The sequence below is a fragment of the Equus asinus genome, chromosome 5 (assembly GCF_041296235.1).
Source record: "Equus asinus isolate D_3611 breed Donkey chromosome 5, EquAss-T2T_v2, whole genome shotgun sequence".
Taxonomy (NCBI): Eukaryota; Metazoa; Chordata; class Mammalia; order Perissodactyla; family Equidae; genus Equus; species Equus asinus.
Genome location: NC_091794.1, coordinates 109,828,817 through 109,854,177, shown reverse-complemented (window position 1 = coordinate 109,854,177; position 25,361 = coordinate 109,828,817). Strand labels below are relative to the sequence as shown.

General features: G+C 42.7%; 1 protein-coding gene across 6 annotated transcripts in view; it reads right to left on the bottom strand.

Moving 5' to 3' along the window:
• NPHP4 (nephrocystin 4) overlaps positions 1-25,361 on the bottom strand; it is a 129,458-nt gene that overhangs the window by 50,696 nt on the left and 53,401 nt on the right. For 5 of the 6 annotated variants that reach the window (XM_044769552.2, XM_044769553.2, XM_070511246.1 and 2 more), the window contains 2 exons: positions 24,834-25,016; positions 17,028-17,166 (listed from right to left, as the gene is read on the bottom strand). In XM_044769552.2, the coding sequence (XP_044625487.2) occupies positions 17,028-17,166; positions 24,834-25,016 (322 nt within the window). The remainder of the gene's footprint in view (positions 1-17,027; positions 17,167-24,833; positions 25,017-25,361) is intronic. The other variant, XM_044769551.2, reaches the window with a different exon arrangement.

Below are 25,361 nucleotides of genomic sequence, written 5' to 3'. Positions count from 1 at the left end.
GCCCTAAACTTGCCCCAAAGGCAAGGCAGGGGCATGCAGTCTGCCCCAAATCTGGGCTGCCCGTGTCCCACTGGGTCACACAAACACCTGAGTCCTCAGCCTTCTCTGCATTCTGCCTGGAAGGGGAAGTGCAGAATTATGCAACTCTGAAGTGCATTCCATATTCTACAAAAAGAGGGACCACTTTTCAAGTCCACACACTTCAGCCAGCACTTTCGGAGAGCTGAATGGGCTAGGGTCACAGAAGGATGTAAAAATAAGCACACAGGTTATCGAATGATCAGAAAGTGGTCTTCACGGAGACATCCTCCAGGCTGGAGAGAGCAGAGGCCTCGCCAGTGTCCTCTCTGGAAACAATGGTGGGGTCCCTGCAGCATGACCACCTTCCTGCCGATTGCCGACCAGGAACGGGCCTGGGCAGGAGGCAGTGTTGAAGCCCTTTATCCCCAAATGCAAGCTGCCTCCCTGAGAACACTTACGTGTGAACATAGCAGTGTGTTCTTCGGGGAGACTGAAGAAAGGGGAGTCAGCAGGCCGGGCCTGAGGAGGGGCATTCATGGAGGACCACGCTGCCCAGGGAACAGACCCGCCCGGGTTTAACTGAGGAGTCAGTTATTTGCCGGGAGAGGTGGCTGTTACTTAGCAACTTGCAGCAGCTCAGGCCAAGGCAGGGAAGGGGCCAGGCCTTGGTCCAGGAGGAGCGGGTCTGGTGACGTGATGGGACCGGGGTGAACAGCTGGTCCCAAAGGCAGGGGAAGGAAGAGGGCACCACTGCTAAAGACACAGCTGCTGTGATTTAAAGAAAGATCGTGAAAAACAGCTTTCCTCATCAGACCTTGAAAACAAAGGAGTAATCAGTATTTAGGGGTACTACAGATACTATGAATTCCTAAGGCAAACCCATCTGAAAGGCCCTTATTCCTAATTATTTGGGGTTAAAAAGTCATTTTCCCTAAGACTTTGACCACAGCAATGGGGGCAATGAGCAAAATCAGGAAGAGCTCAAGGGACAGCTCGATGATGGAGTGATAGAGTGATGGAGTGGGCTCAGCTCTCGGTGCAGAAGGAACTCAGGGGACAGGTGCCGAAGAACCAGAGGGGCCTCATCTCGGTTAACCAGGCCAAGAGCAGTGGGGAGTACGGTGACGGGCCCTGAGCCCTAGGCTGGGGGTCACCTTCACAGGCTGGTCTCAGAAATGTCACCTCCCTTGTCAAGCCTCTGCTCTGAACCACTCACTGACGTTCTCCAGCAGAAAGCACCCGGATTCCTCTACAGCCCGCACACTAACTTCTGTTCCCTGCTCGACAGCTTCCCGCTCTCCCCGCCGCTGCACCACTTCCTGGAGGACACGGCTCACGGCGAGGGGCTGCCTGCGGGAGAGGACAGCCCAACAGCATCAACAGCGCAAAAGGTCACAATCACGTCAAGAATGTAACTCAAAATATTGTGGGAAACACCATGATTACATATTTTCAGTGACCCCTTCTACACGGCTGTTTTTAAATCTATTAAGCAAACACCGCAACTGTGACACCACCAGAACATTCAAAAGCAAAATCCAGGTCAGGGCAATTCCATTACAGAAACAGAGCCTGAGTGCCCCCTAGCGGCTCAGACGCGCTCTTCCAAGGACGGTGACGAATGGACCTTCACTCTCTCGTAGTTTCAGAGAAGAAATAAAAGGATTATCCATAACAGAAAGCAGCGCAGATCATTAGGATTTCCAAAGGAACCACGTAAGCTGGTAAAATACTGAAGTAGAAAAAGTTTCCATCATAAGTTAAACACTAGCAGATATTTTAGTCTCTTACACTGGGTCCTGGGAGGCAACGTCTTCCAATGTTTGGAACCTGGGACGAAGGCCATCATATTAATGTGACATGAACGCAGCAATAAATCCAAATTAAATAAACCAAATGAAATCAGGTTCTATCCATGCAGATCTGCAGGTCCCCAAACGGTAGCTGCAAACAGATGACGCTGCTCCCACCCATCTGCACTGGAGTCCAATTCCTGATCCCCCCAGCAACTGAGGTATATGCTCCTCTGCCAAGGGCCTAACGATAAATCCTCCGGGGAAGAGCTACGAGCGTGTGTACCCAAGAGCTCTGCATCTGAAGAAGTCAAACCGAGGCTTGGTGAGCCCTACGTGGGAAAGTTACACCCTGGGTGCAGTCATGCAGAGAGAGGCCCATCCCAGCAGGTGACAGGATCCATCTCGAGCCAAAAGCGAGCTGCCTCTGGAGGGGAGCCCTCCCTGGGAGGGTCCCCTGGTCCTTAAGCATCCACAAAGCTCCTTGGAGCCAAAGCACATCTGGCCTCCCATGGGTGCTGCTCTGTGCCCAGAGGCCCGTCTAAAGGTCAAGATGGTGGGTTTCGAGAGGACAGGCTGGTTCTCACTGGTCTTCATCCTCGCACAACAGGATGAATAGCAGGAATTACCACCTCTTCCATCGAAGATTGAGAAATGCAGGAAAAGCGGGTCAAAGCTGGGATGTGACCATGCAACAGAAGCAGCAGAATGTGCTACAGGTCCGAGACTTGGAATCAGGAAAGCAGGCCCTCCATCTCTGGGGTGACCACACCTGCCAGTTTTGCACACCATGAATCCCTACTCTCTCCCCAGCGCCAATGGTTTCCTTTGGGGGAATCACCCTCCCGGCCCTTACCCACAGTCAGGGTGGGCCAGCCCACGCCCCACATCAAGAGAGGGTGTGTGGCCCAGGACCACCCAGCCCATCCTATCCCCATCACAGTCATACGGGGTAAAGGCAGGTGACACAAGAGAGTGAGGGGGCTCCATCTCAGACTTTCACTGGAACGACTGAATCAAAGAAGCTCTTTCTGCTGGGATTCCTCAGCCCAAGGATAACCACAGAGCTCCTGGGGCCACCACACGGAGAAACCATACCTGGACGGAAGCCAACACTGAGACAGCTTGAGGGTGAGGGGCAGGAGTGTGGGAGAGAGACAGACAGACACACCAAGTTCTCAGGACATCCCCTGAGTGCTAGGATACAGCCAGGCTAACACCAGGGCTCTTCTGTCACATGAGCCAACAGATCCCCTCTCGTTTCCTCTATTCTGAGTTGAGTCTCTATCTCTTGTACGTAAGAGTCCTGATTAATTCATTTACTCTACAAACATGTGTTGAATGCTTTACTATAGGCCAGGACTCTACTGGACACCAGAAAGATGAGCAGACACAGTTCCGCCTGTGAGATGCTCCTATGATAGTCTTTAGTACTGAACAAATACGTACACCAAAGTTCTGCACCTCTTCACCTTCTGTGCACAAATTAGGGCCTCTGCCAGCCCTGCAACTGGGTGGGGCCACGCGGCAGCTTCTAGTCAATGAGTCGGGAGAAGTCACGTGTGTCATTTCTGGGCCAGGGCATTTAACTGTGGAAGGAGATCCTCCGGAGGCCTTGCTTTCTCTCTGGCGTGGCATCAGCAACACTCGAGATGACAACTGTCCTCTGTGACCACAATGAGCAGAGCTACCACCAACCCACAATGGGGAGCAGGAGCAGGAAACAAACCTTTTTGTTTTAAACCGGTGAGATTTGGGAATTACCTGTTACCATAGCAAATGTGACTGATACACTCCAAAAACAGTATGGGAAGGAAGAAACATAGAAAACAAACAATGATATAAAATAAACAGCAGTATCTACACAGGGCTGTGAGACGCAGAGGAGAAAGCTCTGCCAGGGAAGAGACATCTGAGCTGGTCTTTAAAGAAGAGCAGAAGTTTCCACATGAAAGGACAACAAAAGTTTAATATATTTTTTTAGTGTCGTAATAAAGGAAAACAGAAATTGAAATCAACAACTTAAAAACAATTATAGATCAAAACTTATGAAATAGGTCCAAACTGTACTTGGAAGAAAACTGCAGAACCTTAAATACTTTTATTATTAAACAGATAAATGGAAAATAAGCTAAAGCATTCAACTTTAAGAAAAAAAAACCTTGAAAAAAGTAAAAGGATAGAATTAATAAAGATAAAAGCATATAAAATTAAAGATAAAATTAGAAATTTAAAGAACAAGAGAACCAATAAGGAAAATGACAGCCAATTCTTTGAAGAGAATAGTGAAATGGAGAAAGTTTCGATAAGCATGACTGAGAAAGGGAGAGACCCACCAAAATTTCGGAATGACAAAGGGAACTAATCACAGATATAAATTAGAACTTTTAGATTAGATATAATTTTATCATAATTTCCTTGTAAACTAAAGAAAGTGACCATTTCTCTGGGGAATATGTATCCCAAAAGTTAACACAAAGTTAGATCAAAAACCTAAATAGATCAATAATCATAAACAGAAATTCAAATAGTTGTCAAAAAAAAAAATCCCATCACAAGACACCAAGTTGCTGACGGTTTTACAGGTTGAAACTATCTTTCTGTTGACACTATGTTAAGACACAGGAGAAGACGGAGAGCTTCCCAGCTCGTCGTGACGGTTTATTCTGTGCGTCCACTTGACTGGATGGATCACAGGTGCCCAGACACCTGGCCAACCACTCTCCTGGGCGAGTGTGTGAGGGTGTTTCCATATGAAATTAGTGTCTGAATTGGTGGACTCAGTAGAGCATTTGCCCCCTACAGTGCGGGTGGGCATCGTCCGATCTGCTGAGGGCATAAATGAAACAAAAAGGCAAAGGAATGAAGAACTGGGCCCTTCCTGCTGACTGCTCACTGGGACAGTGGTCTTCTGCCCTTGGCGCTCCCAGCTGTCAGGCCTTCAGACCCGGACTGGAATCTATACCTTTGGGTCCCCTGGCTCTCAGGCCTTCAGGCTCAGACTGAATACAGCACTGGCTCTCCTGGGTCTCCAGCCTGCAGACGGCTGATTGTGGGACTTCTCCTCCTCCATAACTGCATGAGCCAATTTCTTAAATAAATATCTTCCTATACATACAACCCACTGGTTCTGTTTCTCTAGAGAAACCTGACTAAACACTCATTTTACAAAATGAGCACACTCCTAATACCAAAACCTGATAAAGACACCACAAAAAAGAAAGCTATAGATCAGCAATCTGCAAATTACGGCCGACTGGTCAAATTCAGCCCACAACCTGTGCAGTTTCATTGGAACACAGCCACACTCATTTGTTCACACATCCTCGACAGCTTTCACTACACACCAGCAGAGATGAGCAGTCACAGGAGAGGTCATCTGGCCCACAAAGCCTGAGATATCTACTCTCTGGTCTTAAAGTCTGCTGACCTCTGCCACAGATGAACCTCAATTATGGAAATAGAAACAGAAGTCGTGACACAAGTTAACCGAATCAAGATAGGCATAACTGTAAAGTTCCCCACAAGTTATTCTCTATCTCTATTATCTCATTCTCTTTTTTCCCAATAGACTTTATTTTTACAGACATTTTACGTTCACAGCAATACTGAGCAGAAAGTACCAAGAATTCCCATGTACTCCCTGCCCCACACAGGTACAGCTTCCCCAACTAGAAACATCCTGCACCAGAGTGGGACACTACCCTTTCTGCTACCTAAAATATGTGGTAGTTTGTTTATTGTCTCTCTTTAAAATGTAAGCTCCATGAAGACAGGAGCCTAAACAGTCCTCTGGCACATCACAGAGTCCCAGTAGGGATCTGCTGAATGAAGGAGGAGTGAGAGGAGGGAGGTCCATGGAGCAAAGCCTATCTGGGTAAACACCCCCTCAAGCTAGTCCAGAAAGGCTCCTGCAAAATGGGAGGAGCAGAGCTAACACCAAGCTTTCTGGGCTGAGTGAGAAGCCACTTCCCTGGACAGTGTCACAGGCAGTGGTTTGTACCCATCGACGACTTTGGGGTCAAAATAACATCCATGGAAATCCTCAGAGTAACCACTAAACAAAAAATCAGAGCAGAGCCACAATTCACAAGAGAGAAAACTGAGAAATCCACTTCAGAACACCACCAAAATGAAATGGCAGTCAGAAATACAAAATAAGAGAAACAATGGAAACACAGAACAACCAGAAAACAAGAGATGAAATGGCAGTATTATGCCCTCATATAATAATAATCACTCTAAATGTAAATGGACTGAATTCTCCAATCAAAAGACAGAGAGTGGCTGGATGGATTAAAAAACAGACCCAACAATATGCTGCATTCAGGAAACACATCTCAGCTCCAAAGACAAACACAGGCTCAGAGTGAAGGGACCAACAAAATAAAGCAGGTGTTGCTACACTTTTATCAGACAAAGCAGACTTTAAGTTAAAAAAGACAACGAGAGACAAAGAGAGGCAACATACAATGATAAAAGGGACACTCCACCAAGAGGACATAACACTTTATTAATATATACGCACTTAACAGAGGGGCACCAAAGTTCATGAAGCAATTATTAACAGAACTAAAGGGAGAAATTAATAGCAACACAATAATAGTAGAGGACCTCAACACCCCACTCACATCAATGGACAGATCATCCAGACAAAAAGTCAACAAGGAAATAGATTTAAATGAAACACTTGATCAGATGGACTTAATAGACATATATAGAACATTCTATCTGAAAATAGCAGAATATACATTCTTTTCAAGTGCACATGGATCATTCTCAAAGATAAACCATATGGTCAGAAACAAGGCAAGCCTGAATTAAGAAGACTGAAATCACCCCAACCATCTTTTCTGACCACAATGCTATGAAGCTATAGATCAACCACAAGAAAAAAAGTATGAAAGTCAGAAATATGTGGAGACTAAACAACATGCTATTGAATCACCATTGGATCATTGAAGAAATCAAAGGGGAAATTAAAAAATACCTGGAGGGGCCGGCTCCGTGGCAGAGTGGTTAAGTTCGCACACTCTGCTGCGGCAGCTCAGGGTTCGGATCCTGGGCGTGGACATGGCACCACTCATCAGGCCACATTGAGGCAGCGTCCCACATCCCACAACTAGAAGGACATGCAACTAAGATATACAACTGTGTACGGGGGGGGGGGGGTTGGGGAGATAAAGCAGGAAAAAAAAAAAAAAAAAGATTGGCAACAGTTGTTAGCCCAGGTGCCAATCTTTTAAAAAAAAAAAACCTGGAGACAAACAAAAATGAAAATACAACATACCAACTTTTATGGGATGCAGCAAAAGCGGTCATAAGAGGGAAATTCATAGCAACACAGGCCCACCTCAACAAGTAAGAAAAATCTCAAATGAGTAGTAATCTTAAAATGCACCTAACAGAGCTAGAAAAAGAAGAACGAAGAAAGCCCAAAGTCAGCAGAAGGAGAGAAACAATAAAAATCAGAGCAGAAATAAGTGAAATAGAGACTTAAAAAACAGTAAAAAGGACTAATGAAACTAAAAGCTGGTTCTTAGAGAAGATAAAATTGACAAGCCCTTAGCTAGACTCACCAACAAAAAAAGAGAGAAAGCTCAAATAAATAACATTAGAAATGAAAGAGGAGAAATCACAAGATACTGCAGAAATACAAAGGACTATAAGAGAATACTATGAAAAACTGTATGCCCACAAATTCGATAACCTAGAAGAAATGGATGAATTCCTAGACTCATACAGCCTCTCAAAACTGAATCAAGAAGAAATAGAGAATCTGAACAGACCAATCACAAGTACACAGATTGAAACAGTAATCAAAAACCTCCCAAAAAACAAAAGTCCAGGACCACATGGGTTCTCTGGAGAATTCTACCAAACATTCAAAGAAGACTTAGACCTATCCTTCTCAAACTATTCAGAAAAACTGAAGAAGATGGAATGCTTCCTAACACATTCTATGAGGCCAACATCACCCTGATACAAAAACCAAACAAGGACAACACAAACAAAGAAAACTACAGGCCAATATCACTAATCAACTTAGATGCAAGACTCCTCAACAAAACATTGGAAAACCAAATACAGCAATACCTTAAAAGGAGCATACTCCACGATCAAGTGGATTTATTTCCAGGGATGCAGGGATGGTTCAACAACCACAAATCAATCAGTGTGATACACCACATTAAAAAATTGAGGAATAAGAATCACGTGATCATCTCAATAGATGCAGAGAAAGCATTTGACAAGATCCAACATTCATTTATGATAAAAACTCTCAATAAAATGGGTATAGAAGGAAAGTACCTCAACATTATAAAGGCCATATATGACAAATCCTCATCCAACATCATACTTAACAGTGAAAAACTGAAAGCCATCCCTCTGAGAACTGTAATGAGACAAGTGTGTCCACTCTCACCACTCCTATTCAACATAGTACTAGAGATTTTGGCCAGAGCAATTAGGCAGGAAAAAGAAATAAAAGGAAACCAAACTGGAAAGGAAGAAGTAAAACTTTCACTATTTGCAGATGACATGATTCTCTATATAGAAAACCCTAAAGAATCCACCAGAAAACTATTAGAAATAATCGACAACTACAGCAAAGTTTCAGGGTACAAAATCAATTTTAAAGAAATCAGTTGCATTCCTATACACTAACAATGAACTAGCAGAAAGAGAAATCAAGAATACAATCCCACTTACAATCGCAAGAAAAAGAATAAAATATCTAGGAATAAACTTAAACAAAGAGGTGAAAGACCTGTACACTGAAAACTGTAAGACATTATTGAAAGAAACTGAAGAAGAAGACATAAAGGAATAGACAGATAATCCACGTTCATGGGTCGGAAGAATAAACAGAGTTAAAATGTCCATACTACCCAAAGCAATCTACAGACTCAATGCAATCCCAATCAGAATCCCAATGACATTCTTCACAGAAATAGAACAAAGAATCCAAAAAGTTATATGGAACAAGAAAAGACCCTGAATAGCCAAAGCAATCCTGAGAAAAAAGAACAAAGCTGGAGGCATCACAATGCCTGACTTCAAAATGTAGTACAAAGCCATAGTGATCAAAACAGCATGGTACTGGCACAAAAACAGACGTACAGATCAAAGGATCAGAATTGAAAGCCCAGAAATAAAACCACACATCTATGGACAGTTAATCTTTGATAAAGGGGCCAAGAACATAGAACGGAGAAAGGAAAGTCTCTTCAATAAATGGTGCTGGCAAAACTCGACAGCTACATGCAAAAGAATGAAAGTAGACCATTATCTTCACCATACACAAAAATTAACTCAAAATGGATTAAAGATGTGAATGTAAGACCTGAAACCATAAAACTCCTAGGAGAAAATGTAGGCCGTACACTCTTTGACACTGGTCTTAGCAACATCTTTTCGAATACCATGTCTACCTGGGCAAGGGAAACAAAAGAGAAAGTTAACAAATGGAACTACATCAGACTAAAAATCTTCTGCAAAGCAAAGGAAACCATGAACAAAACAGAAAGACAACCCACCAACTGGGAGAAAACATTTGCAAATCAGTTATCAGACAAGGGTTTCATCTCTAAAACATATAAAGAACTCAGACAACAATAACAACAAAAACAACCCAATCAAAAAATGGGCAGAGGAGGGGGCTGGCCCCGTGGCCGAGTGGTTAAGTTCGCGCGCTCCGCTGCAGGCGGCCCGGTGCTTCGTTGGTTCGAATCCTGGGCGCGGACATGGCACTGCTCATCAGACCACGCTGAGGCAGCGTCCCACATACCACAACTAGAAGGACCCACAACGAAGAATACACAACTATGTACCGGGGGGCTTTGGAGAGAAAAAGGAAAAAATAAAATCTTTAAAAAAAAAAAAAAATGGGCAGAGGACATGAACAGACATTTTTCCAAGGAAGATATACAGATGGCCAACAGACACTTGAAACAAGGCTCAACATCACTAATTATTAGGGAAATGCAAATCAAAACTACAATGAGATATCACCTTACACCGGTCAAAGGGCTATAATCACCAAGACAAAAAACAACAAGTGTTGGAGAGGGTGTGGAGAAAAGGGATTCATACACTGCTGGTGGGAATGCAAACTGGTGCAGCTGCTATGGAAAACAGTATGGAGATTTCTCAAAAAATTAAAAATAGAAATACCATATGATCCAGCTAACTCACCACTGGGTATTTATCGAAAGAACTTGAAATCAATGATCCAAAGAGATTTATGCCCCTCTATGTTCAGTGCAGTATTATTCACAATAGCCAAGATGTGGAAGCAACCCAAGTGCCCTTCTACAAATGAATGGATAAAGAAGATGTGGTATATATACACAATGGAATACTACTCAGCCATAAAAAAAGACAAAATTGTCCCATTTGCAACAACATGGATAGACCTTGAGGGTATGATGTTAAGCGAAATAAACCAGACAGAGAAAGACAAATACTGCATTTCACTCATATGTGGAAGATAACAAACATATGGACAAAGAGAACAGATTAGTGGTTACCAAAGGGGAAGGAGGTTGGGGGGGCGGGCAAAAGGGACAAAGGAGCACATGTGTACAGTGATGGATAAAAACTAGACTACTGGGGGTGAGCACGATGAAGTGTACTCAGGAAGTGATAAACAATAGTGGACACCTGAAACTACACAATGTTATAAACCATTATAACGCCAATCAAAAAAAAAAAACCTCCATGGAGATGTGCTGCATTTGCCCCTGCCCTGGTCATCGCCATGTTTCCAGTAAGATTTGGGATCTGTGTCTAATTGGGTCAGTGGTGAAAGGGGTATGAACATGGGGTCACTGCCCACTGATGATGCCACCCAGAGGGATGACAACAGCAGTGGAACCACAGAGATAATATTAATGACCGCCAGGAGCAACTGTTCAGCATTTGCTCCGTATCAGGCAGTCCTGAGCACTCTGATGAATCTGTACTCATTTCATCCTCTCTGCAACCTCTGATATCCTTTGTCCATTTTTCTTTTCTGTTGTTTATCTACTTATTGATCTGGAGCAGCTCTTTCTATCATCTTTCTTCTTTCTAATCTTCTAATTCTTTCAATGAAGTTTTAATGGTTATATGTATTGCAAATATCTTTCAGTCTGAGGTCTGTCTTTTAACTTTGTTTATGGGGTCTTCTCTCATACAAAAGTTTTATATTTTAACATAACATGCTTCTCAATCTTCTCTTTTTGGTTTATGCTTTGTCTATCTTGTTTAAGAAAGCCTTCCTAACCCCAAGGTCACAAAAACATTCTCTGATTTTTTTCCTAACATTTCTCAAGTTTTGTTTTTCATATATAGGTCTTTAATCCATCCCATTTTACAGCCGAGGAAACTGAGGGACAGAGACATTAAGTAACTGGTCTAAGGTCATTCAATTAGCAAGTATGCTTTCCTAAACAATACACACAATTGTCTTGAAAGTTACTTAAATGCTACCATATATCCTTTCAGAACTTGCTGCTCCCACTCAACATACTGTCTTGAAGATTTATCCACCATGATATGTAAAGATCTATTTCAAATTCATTTTAACCGCTACACAGTGTCCCGTTGTCCAAATAAGTCAGCAGACGTGCTGTCATGAACATCCTTGTCCAGGTCCCATGTACATATGAACTGGCTGTTCTCTGTAACAGGAGTCCAGAAACAACATTTCTGAGTTGTAGCGTATGAACAAAATATTACGAAATTGCTCTTAGAGCAGCCGTCCACACCACACTCTGTGCATGGTGAGGGTCTCTCTCTTCCCACATGCTCATTAACCTTCACGCTATGAGACGGCTACTGAGGGGGATGAAACCATTTCTCCTTTTATTTTGCATTTCTCGGATTGCTGGTAAAACTGAGCACTTTCTCACGTTTACTGCTATCCTGGTTTCTCCCCTGTGCGCTCCCTTTTCATATCCTTTGCCCATTTTTCTTTCATGTTATTTATTATTTCTCATGGACTTGGAGCAGCTCTTTCTATAATCTTTCTTCTTTCTAATCTTCTAATTCTAAAATTTTCTGAAAGTTCTGGGTTTGTTTTGTAACCCATCTGGAATTTATTTTTGTACATGATACGAAATTAGGATCTGATTTTGTATTTTCCACACGGACAGCCCTTCCAGAACTGTTAGTTGATTGGTCCATCCTTCCTCCCTGTAGTCAGCAGAACAATGTTCCCCACCCCAAAAAATGTCCACCTCCTAATCCGCAGAGCCTGTAAATGTGTGGTTACACTACCAGGGGAATTAAGGTTGCAGATGAAACTAAAGGTTGCTAGTCAGCTGACCTTGAGATGGGGAGAGTATCCTGGGTGACGTGTGTGGGCCCAACGCAATCACAGTCCTTATAAGCGATAGGAAGGCAGGAGGATCAGTCAGAGAGACTTGAAAATGCTACTTTTGAAGATGGAGGAAGGGGCCAAAGGATGCAGGTGGCCGCCAGGAGCTGGGAAAGGTAAGGAAACACATTCTCCCCCAGAGCCTGCAGAAGGATCCGGCCCTGCCCACACCTTGATTTTAGCCAGTGAGACCCATGCTGGACTTCTGACCTGTAGAACTGTAAGTAAGTTTGTGCTGTTTTAAGCCACTACATTTTGGGTAATTGATTATAATAATAATAGGAAACTAATACACTCCTTATCTGTAATTTGTCATACATCACACTTTTTATTTTGTCCTATCATCTATTTCTCTATCTCTGCACCAATGCCATCCTGTTCTATTACTATAAATTTACAGTAAGTCTGCAAATCAAGAAAGGTGAAGCCTCTTTTCTTCTTCAAAATTGCCTTGGCTATTCTGGACTATGTAATTTCTTTAATTAAAAAAAAGAATATATCTTAAAAGAAAATAAATGCAGTGCCCAAGGGAGATACATTCCAGGCAGGGAGCATGAGCCAAGACTCAGAGTCATGAAAACAGCGGCAGGATCATCAAACCACAAGTCGCACAAAACAGCTGGGAAAACTTTCAAAACCACTGGACTCTGAGCCCCGGGAGCAGATGACTTCAACAGCCTAGAAACCATTAACAGCTGGCAAAGACTTTTACTGCTGGCCACGATGGAGTAACACTGACCAGATTTACCCTCCCAACTCAAACAAATTGTTTTAAATCCGACAAAATATATAAAACAACAGTTTTCAAGACACTGGAATTCAGGCAACAAAGGAGAGTAGTCCTGAGGAATGGGCAACAAGAGAGGCGAGCCCTCTGAGTGCCATGGCTCACGGTGCTTAGTGAGTCTGCAGGTCGAGGAGCAGGGAGGGAAACCCAGACAGAGCACAGTGGACCCCTGATTTGAGAAGACAGAGCTGGGAGTTCAAGGGGACCAACGAAGCTGGAGTTCACAGGGCCGAGCTCTGGCAGGATGAGGTGCAGAGGGAAAGAACTCCAGTCACTCACAGAGGGTCCCTGCAGGCTTCAGATGACTGATCAGGAAAGAACCACTGCACAGCAGCCAGTGCTCAGATAGCCAGAAAGAGGCCATTCCATAGGCCAGACTGGCAAACATCCTAATTCAGGGACACTGGGAGGGTACTCCAAGGGGTCTTCTCACCAAGTGGAGAATAATTAGTCCTAGAAAGAATGCTGCTCCGGCCCCACCTAACGTCTAAGGGCAAGACCCAAAAGGATCAAACTGTCTCCAAAGCTCCAGAGCATTCACCCAGCACAGAAACGTTCAGCCCCCAATAGGAGAAAATTCACAGTATTTGGATTCCAAGCAAAAATTACTAGGCATGGGGGCCAGCCCCATGGCATAGTGGTTAAGTCCGGAGCTCCACTTCTGTGGCCTGGGTGTGCGAGTTCAGATCCCAGGCCAGGCGCAGACCTACACCACTCATCAGCCACACTGTGGTGGTGACCGACATATAAAGTAGAGGGAGACCAGCACAGATGATAACTCAGGGATAATGTTCCTCAAGCAAAAAAAAAAAAGAAGATTGGCAACAGATGTTAGCTCAGGGCTAAACTTCCTCAAGAAAAAAAAAAATGCCATACATGCAAAGAAGCAAGAAAATATAACCAAAATTAGGACAAAAATCAATCAATCAAAACTGATCCAGAACTGATGGAGATATTAGAACTAGCAAACAAGGATATTAAAATAGTTGTAACTGTATTTCATATGTTCAAAAAGCTAGAGGAAATACCGAACGTGTTAAGTCAAGAGATGGAAGACATAAAAGAGAACTTCCGGAAATGAAAACTACAGTATCTGAGGTGAAAAATACATTGGATGGGGTTAATGGCAGATCAGACACTGCAGAAGAAAAGATGAGTGGACTGAAGACACAGCAATAGAAGCTATCCAGAATGGAACACAGAGAGAAAAGACTAGAATGAAAGGGAACAGAACATCAGTGAGCTGTGGGACCACTGATAGATGTGTAATTGGGGCCCTGAAGGAGAAGAGCGAGAAGAAGACAGAAGAAATTATTTGAAGAAATAATGACCACAATTTTTCCAACTGTGATAAAACTATAAACCCAGAGATCCAAGCTCAATGAACTCCAAGCAAAAAATCAGCTGAAGGACAATTCTGGCAAATCGAGACAGCAGCAGACTACGTTTTAAATCTCCACAAATCCCCTCATGAAAACAGGGCAACCAGGACAGCAAAACCAGAGCCCACAGCCCAGCCAGGAGAAGCCGACGGTAGGTCCTGCCATCAGTTTACAACCAATCGATCAGAGGGCTTCAAGCCCAACCAGCTGCTTGCTGCCAGCACTGTAACTACGTCATAAATCAGACACCTGAAAATTCCACTCCAGAAAAGGTAATTCCATTTTTCCCTTAACACTAGCTGTACAAGTCTATTCTCTAGGGAAATGATCTATTCTGGCATTTCTACGGACACAGGTAAACAATGTTTATTACATTTCACTATTGTCCTTTCAAGTAACTTAATCAAAAACCAGATTAATCATGTTTATTTTTAATCACAAAATATGCCTATTTTTATAATCAATGATATTATCTTTCTTTCCTATATTTATGTTTCTTACAGGTTGCTATTTGTTGTATTTTTAAAATGTAATTATGAATATATGTCAAAGAAGAAAACACTAGATTTAAAACAGGGAATGGGTTAGATATAAATGTGATCCTTTGTTTAGTTTTTTTATTTTTAAAGATTGGCCCTGAGCTAACATCTGTTGCCAATCTTTTTCTTCTTTTCCCCTCTCCTTAAAGCTCCCCAGTACACAGTTGTATATTCTAGTTGTAGGTCCTTCCGGTCCAGCTACATGGGACACCGTCTCAGCATGGCTTGACGAGTAGTGCTAGGTCCACACCCAGAATGCGAATCAGCAAAACCCTGGACAGCCGAAGCGGAGGGAGTGAACTTAACCACTTGGCCACAGGGCCGGCCCCTTTTGTTTAGTATTTTTAAATTATATATTCTATGCCTTCAACACATTCAACTTTACCAACTAAAATTGGAAATTTATTCTAAACTGACTCTGACAGAAAATACATGCCTACCACGCACCACTGCGAGGGATTCTAGCAGATACTCTGGCAATTTCTCAAGTACAAGTGGTGCTGTACATTTCAAAACCACTTACATAAGATGTGATTATTAACGTACACATTAGTGGCAAAGAGGAATCGTGAGAACAATCCGGTACGCACAATATTCAAAAACTGAAAGAACAAAACAATTAAAACCATCAAATGTACTGCCCTTTTGAAAAGAAGGAAAATACTTAATGATGTGGTTTGTCCCACAATCAGCTATTAAATTTTGGTACCTGAGTATTTTTAGATATCTCAGAAAATCCTGGAAGACCATGAAGACGGAGGCCAGCACATCGAGTTCCAGGCCAAAGAAATAAGTGTGCTGCTTCCACCAACTGTAAAATTAAACGCAACAAGGCCAGTTTCCATAAACTACAATCTCAACTCATAAAAATCACTGCCAAATGACAGGCTCGCTTGCACCTGTGCACCAGCACCAGGCCCTGCAGCCGAGAGACAGTGGCCAGTCCTCCCTGGAGACCTGAGCAGCACCCGAGAGGAAAGCCAACACGGGACGGATGAAGACTACGCTCCCCTCTACCAGCTTGCACATTTGTTCATTCCCTGTCTTTCTAACTTTCTAAGAGACTAACCACCTGTGATCTAGAACATTCTTTCAGCAGGTGAGATCTCTAGAAGAGCCAAGGACTCAATGCTCACTCAGGGTGAACTTCTCCAACACTCCCTGCTAACTTCCGCTCCTCTTTCACCACAGGTGGAATTCTCAATCAGGACGCCAGCTTGGGGGTCCTTAGGCATAAACTAAGGGCCCTGAACACAAGGTGTCAGCCACAGCAGAAGGCGCTGGGCCAGCCAAACACGAAGCCGAAGGCCTCCATCACTCCTTGGCCAGCTACACTCATGCAGACACAGCATCACCCACGGGAAGGACGTCACTTTCCTGGTAGCCCTGGCTCCCTTTCTTAAACCTGCATCTGAGATCACAGACTCTCCACTATGGCAGAGCTTCAAGGGAGCAGAAAGCACTTTTTAAAAATGATAAACTCACGGGGCTGGCCCCGTGGCCGAGTGGTTAAGTTCGCACGCTCCGCTGCAGGCGGCCCAGTGTTTCGTTAGTTCGAATCCTGGGCGCAGACACGGCACTGCTCATCAGACCAACTAGAAGAACCCACAACGAAGAATACACAACTATATACCGGGGGGCTTTGGGGAGAAAAAGGAAAAAATAAAATCTTTAAAAAAAAAAAAAAAATGACAAACTCACGGCTATACTAACAGTGCAAAATAGAACTGGCAGTCCACAGCTTCCAGCCAACCTCTAATCTTCAAGCCCCGTGTCTGCAGGACACCCACATGAAGCGCCCTTTTAGGCGTCACCAACAGACCTTCCACAGGCCCTTGGTCAGGGGACTGCAAGTAACTGAGCTGATTCGTGGCTGAAGCAGAGGTGACAACTGCTGGGCCACACCTGATCACTGTTCAATTCTACACCTCTATATTAAGGAAAAACTCAACCAACTGATTCAAATTAAAGCAATCTATGGCCACCATTTAATAATCTATGATAATGATTATATCTATGATGATCTACGATAATCTTTGATAACAATCTGATAAACGGTATTGTACTGGACAAAGTCCCTCGGGAACAGAGGGAAGTCGTGCTGTGTGCCTGAAAAGTCAGCTCTCTGCAAACACTTACTTGAAGGGGACGTGGATGGCTTCCTGGAGGGCCTCTGCTCTGCCTTGGGGCCACTGTCGTGTCCTGTGGATGTGTCCAGGAGTCCTTCCGGGCTCAGCGAGTACTGGAACTGGACGGTCCCCGACTCCACCTGCTTCACCTACAGTAGATCATAACACAAGCAATGACGGCCACACTCTCTTCATCAGCATCCTTTGGTTAGAATAATTCAAGCAGGAACAATTCGCCTAGCCCTCAAAGACCAGGCAAAATCAAGGATCTCTGAAGCCATGTGTTCCGAGATGATAATCAAGTATTTTTCTGAGCAGAAAACAATTGACTGTGACACTAAAATCCCAGAAGACCACATTATCACAGAATGACCCTTATGCAAGTAGCAATTAAACTTTTCTCCGGCTTTGAATGTTTTTAATTAACACGTAAAATTGACTTCTTAAAGTTTGGAATACATTTCTATGAGTTTCAACACGTGTAACCACCACAATCAGCGTACAGAGCAGCTCCGTCAGCCAAACACTCCCTGGTGCTGCCCTTCGTACCCCATCCTGCCCCCGCCTGACCACCGCAGTCCCCCAGCGGCTCCATCACATGGTCTGGTCTTGATCGATGTCACATAAGTGGAATCACATGGTATCTAACTTTTGAGACTGGCTTCTCTCACTCAACACAATACTGATGAGACTCCTCCAAGTCATTCTATCTATTATTATTTGCTCCTTTTTACTGCTGAGTAGTATTCTACTGTTTGACAGACCACAGTTTATTTATCCATTTACTCATTTAAGAACATCTGGGCTGTTTCCAGCTTGGGCGATTACACACAGAGCTGCTACAAACACTGCTGTGCATACTTCTGTGTGAACGTAAGTTTCATCTCTCTAAGAACAGGATTGCTGAGTCATGGGGTAAGTGTCTTAGGAAACTGCCCAACTGTGATTTACCTCTGGACTCTATTCTGTTCAATGCGTCTATGTGTCAGTTCCTTCACCACAGCACTTTATATTGATCATCGTAGCTTTATTTTAAGTCTTAAAATTGTGTATTATGATTCCTCTAACTTTTCTTTTGAAAATTGTTTTGATTCTTCTAATTCTTTTGCCTTTCTATAAAAATTTTAGAATCGGCTTGCCTATATTTACCAAAAAAAATCCTGCTGGGATTTCGCTTGAAATTGCATCTTCTATAGATCAATTAGGGGAGAACTTATATCTTTATATGTTGAGGCTTCCAATCCATAAAGACGTTATGTCTCTCCATTTATTTAGGTCTTCTTTGATTTCACCTAAGAGTAACCACAATGAGAATAATGACATGCAGCAGAAGGAATGTTTCATGGTTTTCAGTATTCAGATCCTGTACATATTTTGTTAGATTTATTTCATTGAGGGGAGGGCTTTGTAAATAAATACTGTTTTTTCAAACTTTACTTTCCAACTTTTCATTGCTAGTATATAGAAATACGATGGAATTTCTATCTTGACCTCTTGTTGTCTCCTGCAACCTCAATAAACTCACTTATTTATTCTTGGAGTTCTTTTGTAGATCTCTTGGGATTTTCCACGTAGACAATCATGTTGTCTGAAAATAAGGACAGTTTTGATTCTTCGTTTCCAATCTGCACGTGTTTCATGCTGTCTTCTTGCCTCACTGCATTGCCTAGGACTTCCAGTACAATGCTGAACGAGATTATGAATGCTGTAAGCAGACATCCTTCACTTGTTCCTGATCTTAGGGGGAAAGCATCCAATCCTTCACCGTTAAGTATGATGTTAACTAAAGGGTTTTTGTAGACGGCCTTGATCAGACTGAGGAAGTTCTCTTCTGTTCCTAGTTTGCTCAGAGTTTTTATCATAAATGGATGCTGAATTTTGTCAAATGCTTTTTCTGCATCAATTGCTATGATCCTAGAGTTTTCCTTCTTTAGGCTATTACTACAATGTATTACATTTCTTGATTTTCAAAAAGAAAACAGACTTGTATTCCGAGGATAAACTCCCACTTGGTCAGGGTGTATTTTTTTTCCATACTGTTGGATTCAACTTGCTAATATTTTGCTGATATTTTGTTTTACATCTGTGTTCTTGAGGGATATGTGTCCACGGTTTACTTTTCTCATACTGTCTTCTTTTGGTTTGGTATCAGTAATACAGACCTCATGACAAGAACTAGGAATTGTTCCTATCTCTTCTATTTCCTAGAATAGACTGTATAAAATTGGTATCATTTCCTCTTAAATATTTAGTAGAATTCACAGTGAATAGGGCTGGATATTTCTTTTTCAAAAGTTTTTTAATTATGAATTCAATTTGTATAATTATAGAAGTAAACTACTCAGGTTATCTACTTCATCTTGGATGAGTTTTGATAGTTTGTTGTTTAGGATGAATTGATTCATCTCATCTAAACTGTCAAATTTATGAACACAGAGTTATTCATAGTATTCTCTTACTGTCCCTTTGACCTTGTGGCCTGTAGTGACAACCCTTCTTTCATTCGAGTAGTAGTAATGTGTCTTTTCTTTTTCCTTTTTCTGTCTTGCTAGAGGTTTATCAATTTTATTGATCTTTTCAAAGAATCAGTTTTTGGTTTCATTGGTTTTCTCTATTTTTTTCCTCTACTGTTTTTGTTTTAAATTTCACTGTTTTCTCCTCTTATCTTTATTATTGACTTTCTTCTGCTTGCTTTAGGTTTATTTTGCGCTTCTTTTTTCTAGTTTCTAAAGGAAGATTAGATTACTGATTTGAGACCTTTTTTCTTTTCTAACATAAGCACTTAACGCGATAAATTTCCATGTAAGCACACTTTAGCTGCATCCTACAAATCCTGATATGTTGTATATTCAGTTCAAAATATCTTTTATTTTTTTCTTGAGGCTTCCTCTTTGACTTACAGATTATTTAGAAATGTATTGTTTAATTTCCAAGTACTTCTAACTTTTTATGTCATCTTGGTTGTTGATTTCTAGTTTAACTCCATTGTGATCACAGAATATACCCTGTATAATTTCAATTCTTTTAAAATTATTAAAGTTTGTGTTATGACGCAGGATGCGATCTATCTTGGTGGGCATTCCATGTGCACTTGAGGAGAGCGTGCGTTCTGCTCTGCTGGGTGGACTGCTCTACAAACGTCACTTACATCCAGGTGGTTGATGCGGATGTTCAGTTCTTCCATAACCTTGGTGATTTTCCATCTACGTGTTCCATAGTTTACTCTGGGAGGAATGTTGAAGTCTCCAACTAGAACTATGAATTTGTCTGTTTCTCCTTCCAGCTCTATTAGTGCTGCTTTATGCACTTTAAAACTCTGTTATATGCATATACTTTTAGGATTGTATGTCTTCTTGGTGAATTGACTCTTTCACCATATGTAATATCCCTCTTAATTCAGGGAAATTTCCTCTGCTCCCCAATCTACGTGTCTGGTATGAATACAGCTACTCCAGTTTTCTTTTGATTGGTGTTCGCAGGGAATGTTTCCCCTCCTGTTACTTTTAACCTGCCTACATCATTACATCATGAAGGGAGTTCCTGGTAGACAGCATACAGTTGGACCTTGATTTTTTTGTGCAACCTGACAATTTCCATCCTTCAACTGGCGTGCTGAGACTATCTTCATTATTTAATTACTGGTATGTTTGGGCTCAGGACTATCATTTTACTATTTGTTCCTTCTGTTTTTCATTCCTGTTTTTCTTTCTGCCTTCTTTTGAATAAATTCCATTTTATCTATCTACTAGGTTTTTTACTATCTGTTTGTATCTCATTTTGGGTGATTCTGCTTGCATTTACAACGTAAATATTTAGCTTGTCACAGTCTACTCAGAATTGAAGTTTCATTCTTTCAAGTGGACTGGAGAAACCAGGACACCGTATAGGCCTCTCTACCTTCCCTCTCTGTCTTATTGCTGTCTTACCTATTATGTCCACATAGCTTAAAAATCCTATCACGGTCCTAATTTCTGCTTCAACCACCAAACATATTTTAAAGAACTCAAGAGGAGGAGAATATTTTATCATATTTTTCATTTCTGTTGCTCTTTTTTCATTCCTGATACACCAAGTCTCCATCTGGTATCATTTCTCTTCTGTCTGAAGAATTCTTTTAGCAATTCTTTTAGAGCATATCTACTGCCAATGAATTCTTAGTTTTAGTTCGTCTGAGAATGTCTTTATTTCACCTTCATTCCTGCATGACTTTTGCTGGGGAGAGAAGTCTGAGTTCTGGGGTCTTCCTGTTAGTGCTTATCAAATGTTGTTCCACTTCCTTCCAGCCTCCATGGTTTCTGCTGAGGAAAATACTCGAATCACTGCTCCCCTAGAAGTAAGGCAGCACTTTTCTATCGCCGTTTTCAAGCCTCTGTCTTTGTCTCTATTTGTCAGCAGTTTGTGATTTGTCTGAGTATGGATTTCTTTGCATTTGTCTCTGGGGTTCACTGAACTTCTTCAATCTGTAGGTTTATGTCTTTTGACAAATTTGGGAAGTTTTCAGCCATTATTTCTTCAAATATTTTTTCTGCACTGTACTCTCTCTCCTCTGCTGGGACTCTGATGACACAAGTGTTAGCCTTTGTGGTACTATCCCAAGGTCCCTGAGGCTTCACCCACTGTCTCCCGATCATTTTTCTCTCTGTGGTTCAGGTTGGATAAATTCTATTGATCTATCTTCAAGTCCACTGATTCTTCTGTCATCTCCCTTCTGCTATTAAGCCCATCTAGTTTATTTTTATTTTGGTTATTTTTCCGTCCTAAAATTTCCATTTGCTTCTTTTTAATCTTCTATCTCTTTGCTAAGACTTTCCAGCTTTCCATTCGTTTCAAAAGTGTTCACTCTTATTTACTGGAGCATTTTTATAATGCCTGCTTTAAAGTCTTTGACAATTCCAAAATTTGTGTCATCTCAGTGTGGCTGTGTGTTGAACGTCTTTTCCCTGTAAGGTGAAATTTCCCTGGTTCTTTGAATGTCAATTAAGTTTGGATTGTATCAAGAACATTTTGATGAACATTCAAAGACTGTGAGTCTCATTTAAATTCAATGGAGAATGTTGATATTTCCGTTTAGTCTGGAATCAACCCAGTTGGGTTCAGGCCACAGTTTCCAACCAGCCTTCCGTGGGTTGTGGCTTCAATGCCAGTTCCGTTCTCAAAGCCTGTGCAGTGCTGTCTGGATCTCTCCACAAGTGATCCACACGGCGGGCAACTCCGTGCCTGGGTGGTGATCTACCCACAGTTCAGTTCTCCAAGTATGCTGTTTAGGCTCAGACTCAGGCATGTGCAGCTTGGGGGTCAACCCAGCATTTCTTAAACAACTTTATGGGGTTGCTTTCTCAGCTCCTCCCTCTCCACAACCTCTCTGGTACTTTCCAGTTCCCTGTGGCTCCCTTCACAATCCTGCGGCCAGGCCCTGCTGTGCTGCACGTCTCCGGCAACAGCACCTAAATCCAAAGCCAAGCAGTGGGAGGACAGAGCGTTTTTTGTTTTGTTTTGTTTCTATTTTTCTTTTTTCTCCCCAAAGACCCCTGGTACACAGTTGTGTATTTTTAGTTGTGGGTCCTTCTAGTTGTGGCATGTGGGACGCCGTCTCAGCATGGCTTGATGAGCGGTGCCATGTCCGCGCCCAGGATCCGAACTGGCGAAACCCTGGGCCGCCAAAGCAGAGCGCACAAACTTAACCACTCGGCCACGGGGCTGGCCCCCTGTTTTTTCTTTTAAGAAGTGCAAGAGTATATTAAAGAGCTAAAGTTCTCATCTATCATTACTGGAAGTCAATATATGATGTCTAAAATTTATAAACCAAGAAATAGTAGTAGAAGCATAATATCTGGAAAACAAAGTAAATACCATAAGTCACAGCTAAGAGTTGAAAGTGTGCCTCTGGAGATATAAATTTTTTTAAAAAAATACAATTATTTGCTCAAGGGAAAAATACAGGAGTTGTTTAGGAAAGAAAACATAATCATAATATACTACTTACCTTCACAGTAAACAACATGGAAATAATCATAAAATAAACCCCAAAATTTACTTAGCCAAAAATTATGGGATGTTTATAACATTTATATTTTTCTTTGATTAATAACTGCCATTCCCACTCAACTGTAAGTTCCATGGGATCGAGGATATTTTTCCTATAGTATATATACATGCTCAATAACAATTCACTGAATGAATGAATAGGATCCAGAATTAACTGGCCTAGGGGCAGAGAAGAGGCAGGCCTAGGGCTCCGCGCTCTCTCACTCACCAGGTGCTACACTACTTATAAGATAAGAAAGAGAGGAAGAAGCAGAGGAGCGCTCCTAGAAGGCAGGGGAGCGAAGCGAGTTTGTGAGTCTCTGTTCATGATTTCAGTTAATTACATCTGTTCAGAGCAGTGGGCCTCAACTAAGGGCAATGTTGTCCCCAGCAGACATTTGCGGCTGTCACAATTGGGAGGATGATACTGGCATCTCGTGGGGAGAGGCCAGGGCAGGTGCTGACGATCCGCCAACGCCCAGGACAACCTCACATTAAAGAATCATCTGGCCCAAAACCTCAACAGTGCTGAGGCTGAGAAACTCTGATTAGAAGTGATATTCCTTGTGAAAAAATGGTGGTATTTGATATATTTGTGTTCTTAATATACCCCAATATAGTTTACACACTTTAAGAGTAAAGGAAATGCCGTGGCATAAGAAGGGTAACATTAAATAAAATAAATATTTATTTATATTCATACAGACAGACAGAGAGAGATCATGAATGAGGAGAGAATGGCAAAGGCTTCAGCATTTCTAATGGCAATTTGATAATAAGGGCTCAAACTAGACCGTGTGGGAATGCAGCAAAATGTGGTCCCATAATGAGAGACATTCCTTATGATAAGGAAAGCTGCACAATCAGCTGTTCCCTTATTCAGGTCCCCAAAGCAGTCTCTGAATCATAAATAACAACACTGAAAATAAGGTTTGTCGCTGGAGTCAGCACACAGGTGACATTCTGAAGTGACAGGTATGGTCCCCTTACCTAAGAAAAATGGGACAATTGAGTCCTAAAAGGTTCCTATTTGCACTGCTGACACAGGCTGGGCATTTTTCAGGGATGGAAGCAGAAGAACCAAATGATGTACCAGACAGAAACCCCGCCCCGACACATTAGTGTCAGGAAGGACTGTCACACGGTGTCAGGGGCACCCTGGGTCATGATTACCCATTCTGCAAGCCCACCAAGGGGCCAGGGGAGGCCAGGGAATGAGACCCTCACACACACTTCAACTCGCCCTGCCCCACTTTTATACACTGGGGTGCAGAGAAAGCTTCATTTCAAAAGTGGAAATCCTGTTGTAATCCCACCCTCTGTACACAGCTGGAGAGAGCCGAGGTCCAGTGGGCGTGAGTGACAAGTCGCAAAGACGAGCCAGGGCTTGACACCGACCACCTGGCTCCCACTACAGCACTCGTCCCACACAGGCCCATCCTCCAATGCACCAAACATTTCAAAGGTCCTCTTTAAAAAGACTCGTACAGCACAGAAGTCGATCTTGTTGCAAAGTGTGTACAAATAAGAGTCACAGGCCCAGCAGGTCACCCCAAGAGACTGACAAGTGAACGGGGATGCTGTGAGACCCAAGATGAAAACTGGCCTCAGGGAGGCCACAGCCAACTGTGACTCAGCAATGACACAATTTTTAAGGGCATATTCATGACAGGAAAAAACTCTGCTCATGAAACATCTGCAAACATTTGTCAACTTCTGGTTTTGAAAATATATGAACTTGCTAGAAGCTCACAGGAAAAGAATCATACTTACGAAGTGTCTAAGAATTTACCTCTTCGGAGCTCATGCTGGCTGGGGGTACCTTATAGACCAGGCAGTGCGAGGGGTTGGGCTGGATCCCACCCTGTAGGGGTAACGTCACCCTCCCAGAGCTGGCTTCCAGGACGGGGTTCCAAATAGCCCAGCGAACCAGGTGCATACATGCCAAGCTGGACAAAGAGGTGAGGGAAGCTGCCTGGAAGGGAAACAAAGCACATAGGTGCATGAGTTATCGGAACACCCGCCTGGGTCAGGAACATCACGGTGCTTTCAGGTAAACTTGAACTAGAGAGCAGTGTATAAGGCAGGGGATAACCCGTTCCATTTTACCAAAGCAGGAATGGAGGCAGGAGCAGGACACAACACCACATGGGTGGCACAGAGTGCCAGGAGGCCAGCCTCCCATCCTGAGACCCCACCCTCCTAACTAAGACCCCTCCCACCCCGAGTCTCCTTTGCGGCTTCCCTCCTAAAGACCAACGCCGTCTTCATGGCTCCTGATCCCATAAGGATCTCTCTGCAGGTTTGTAAACACTCAGCA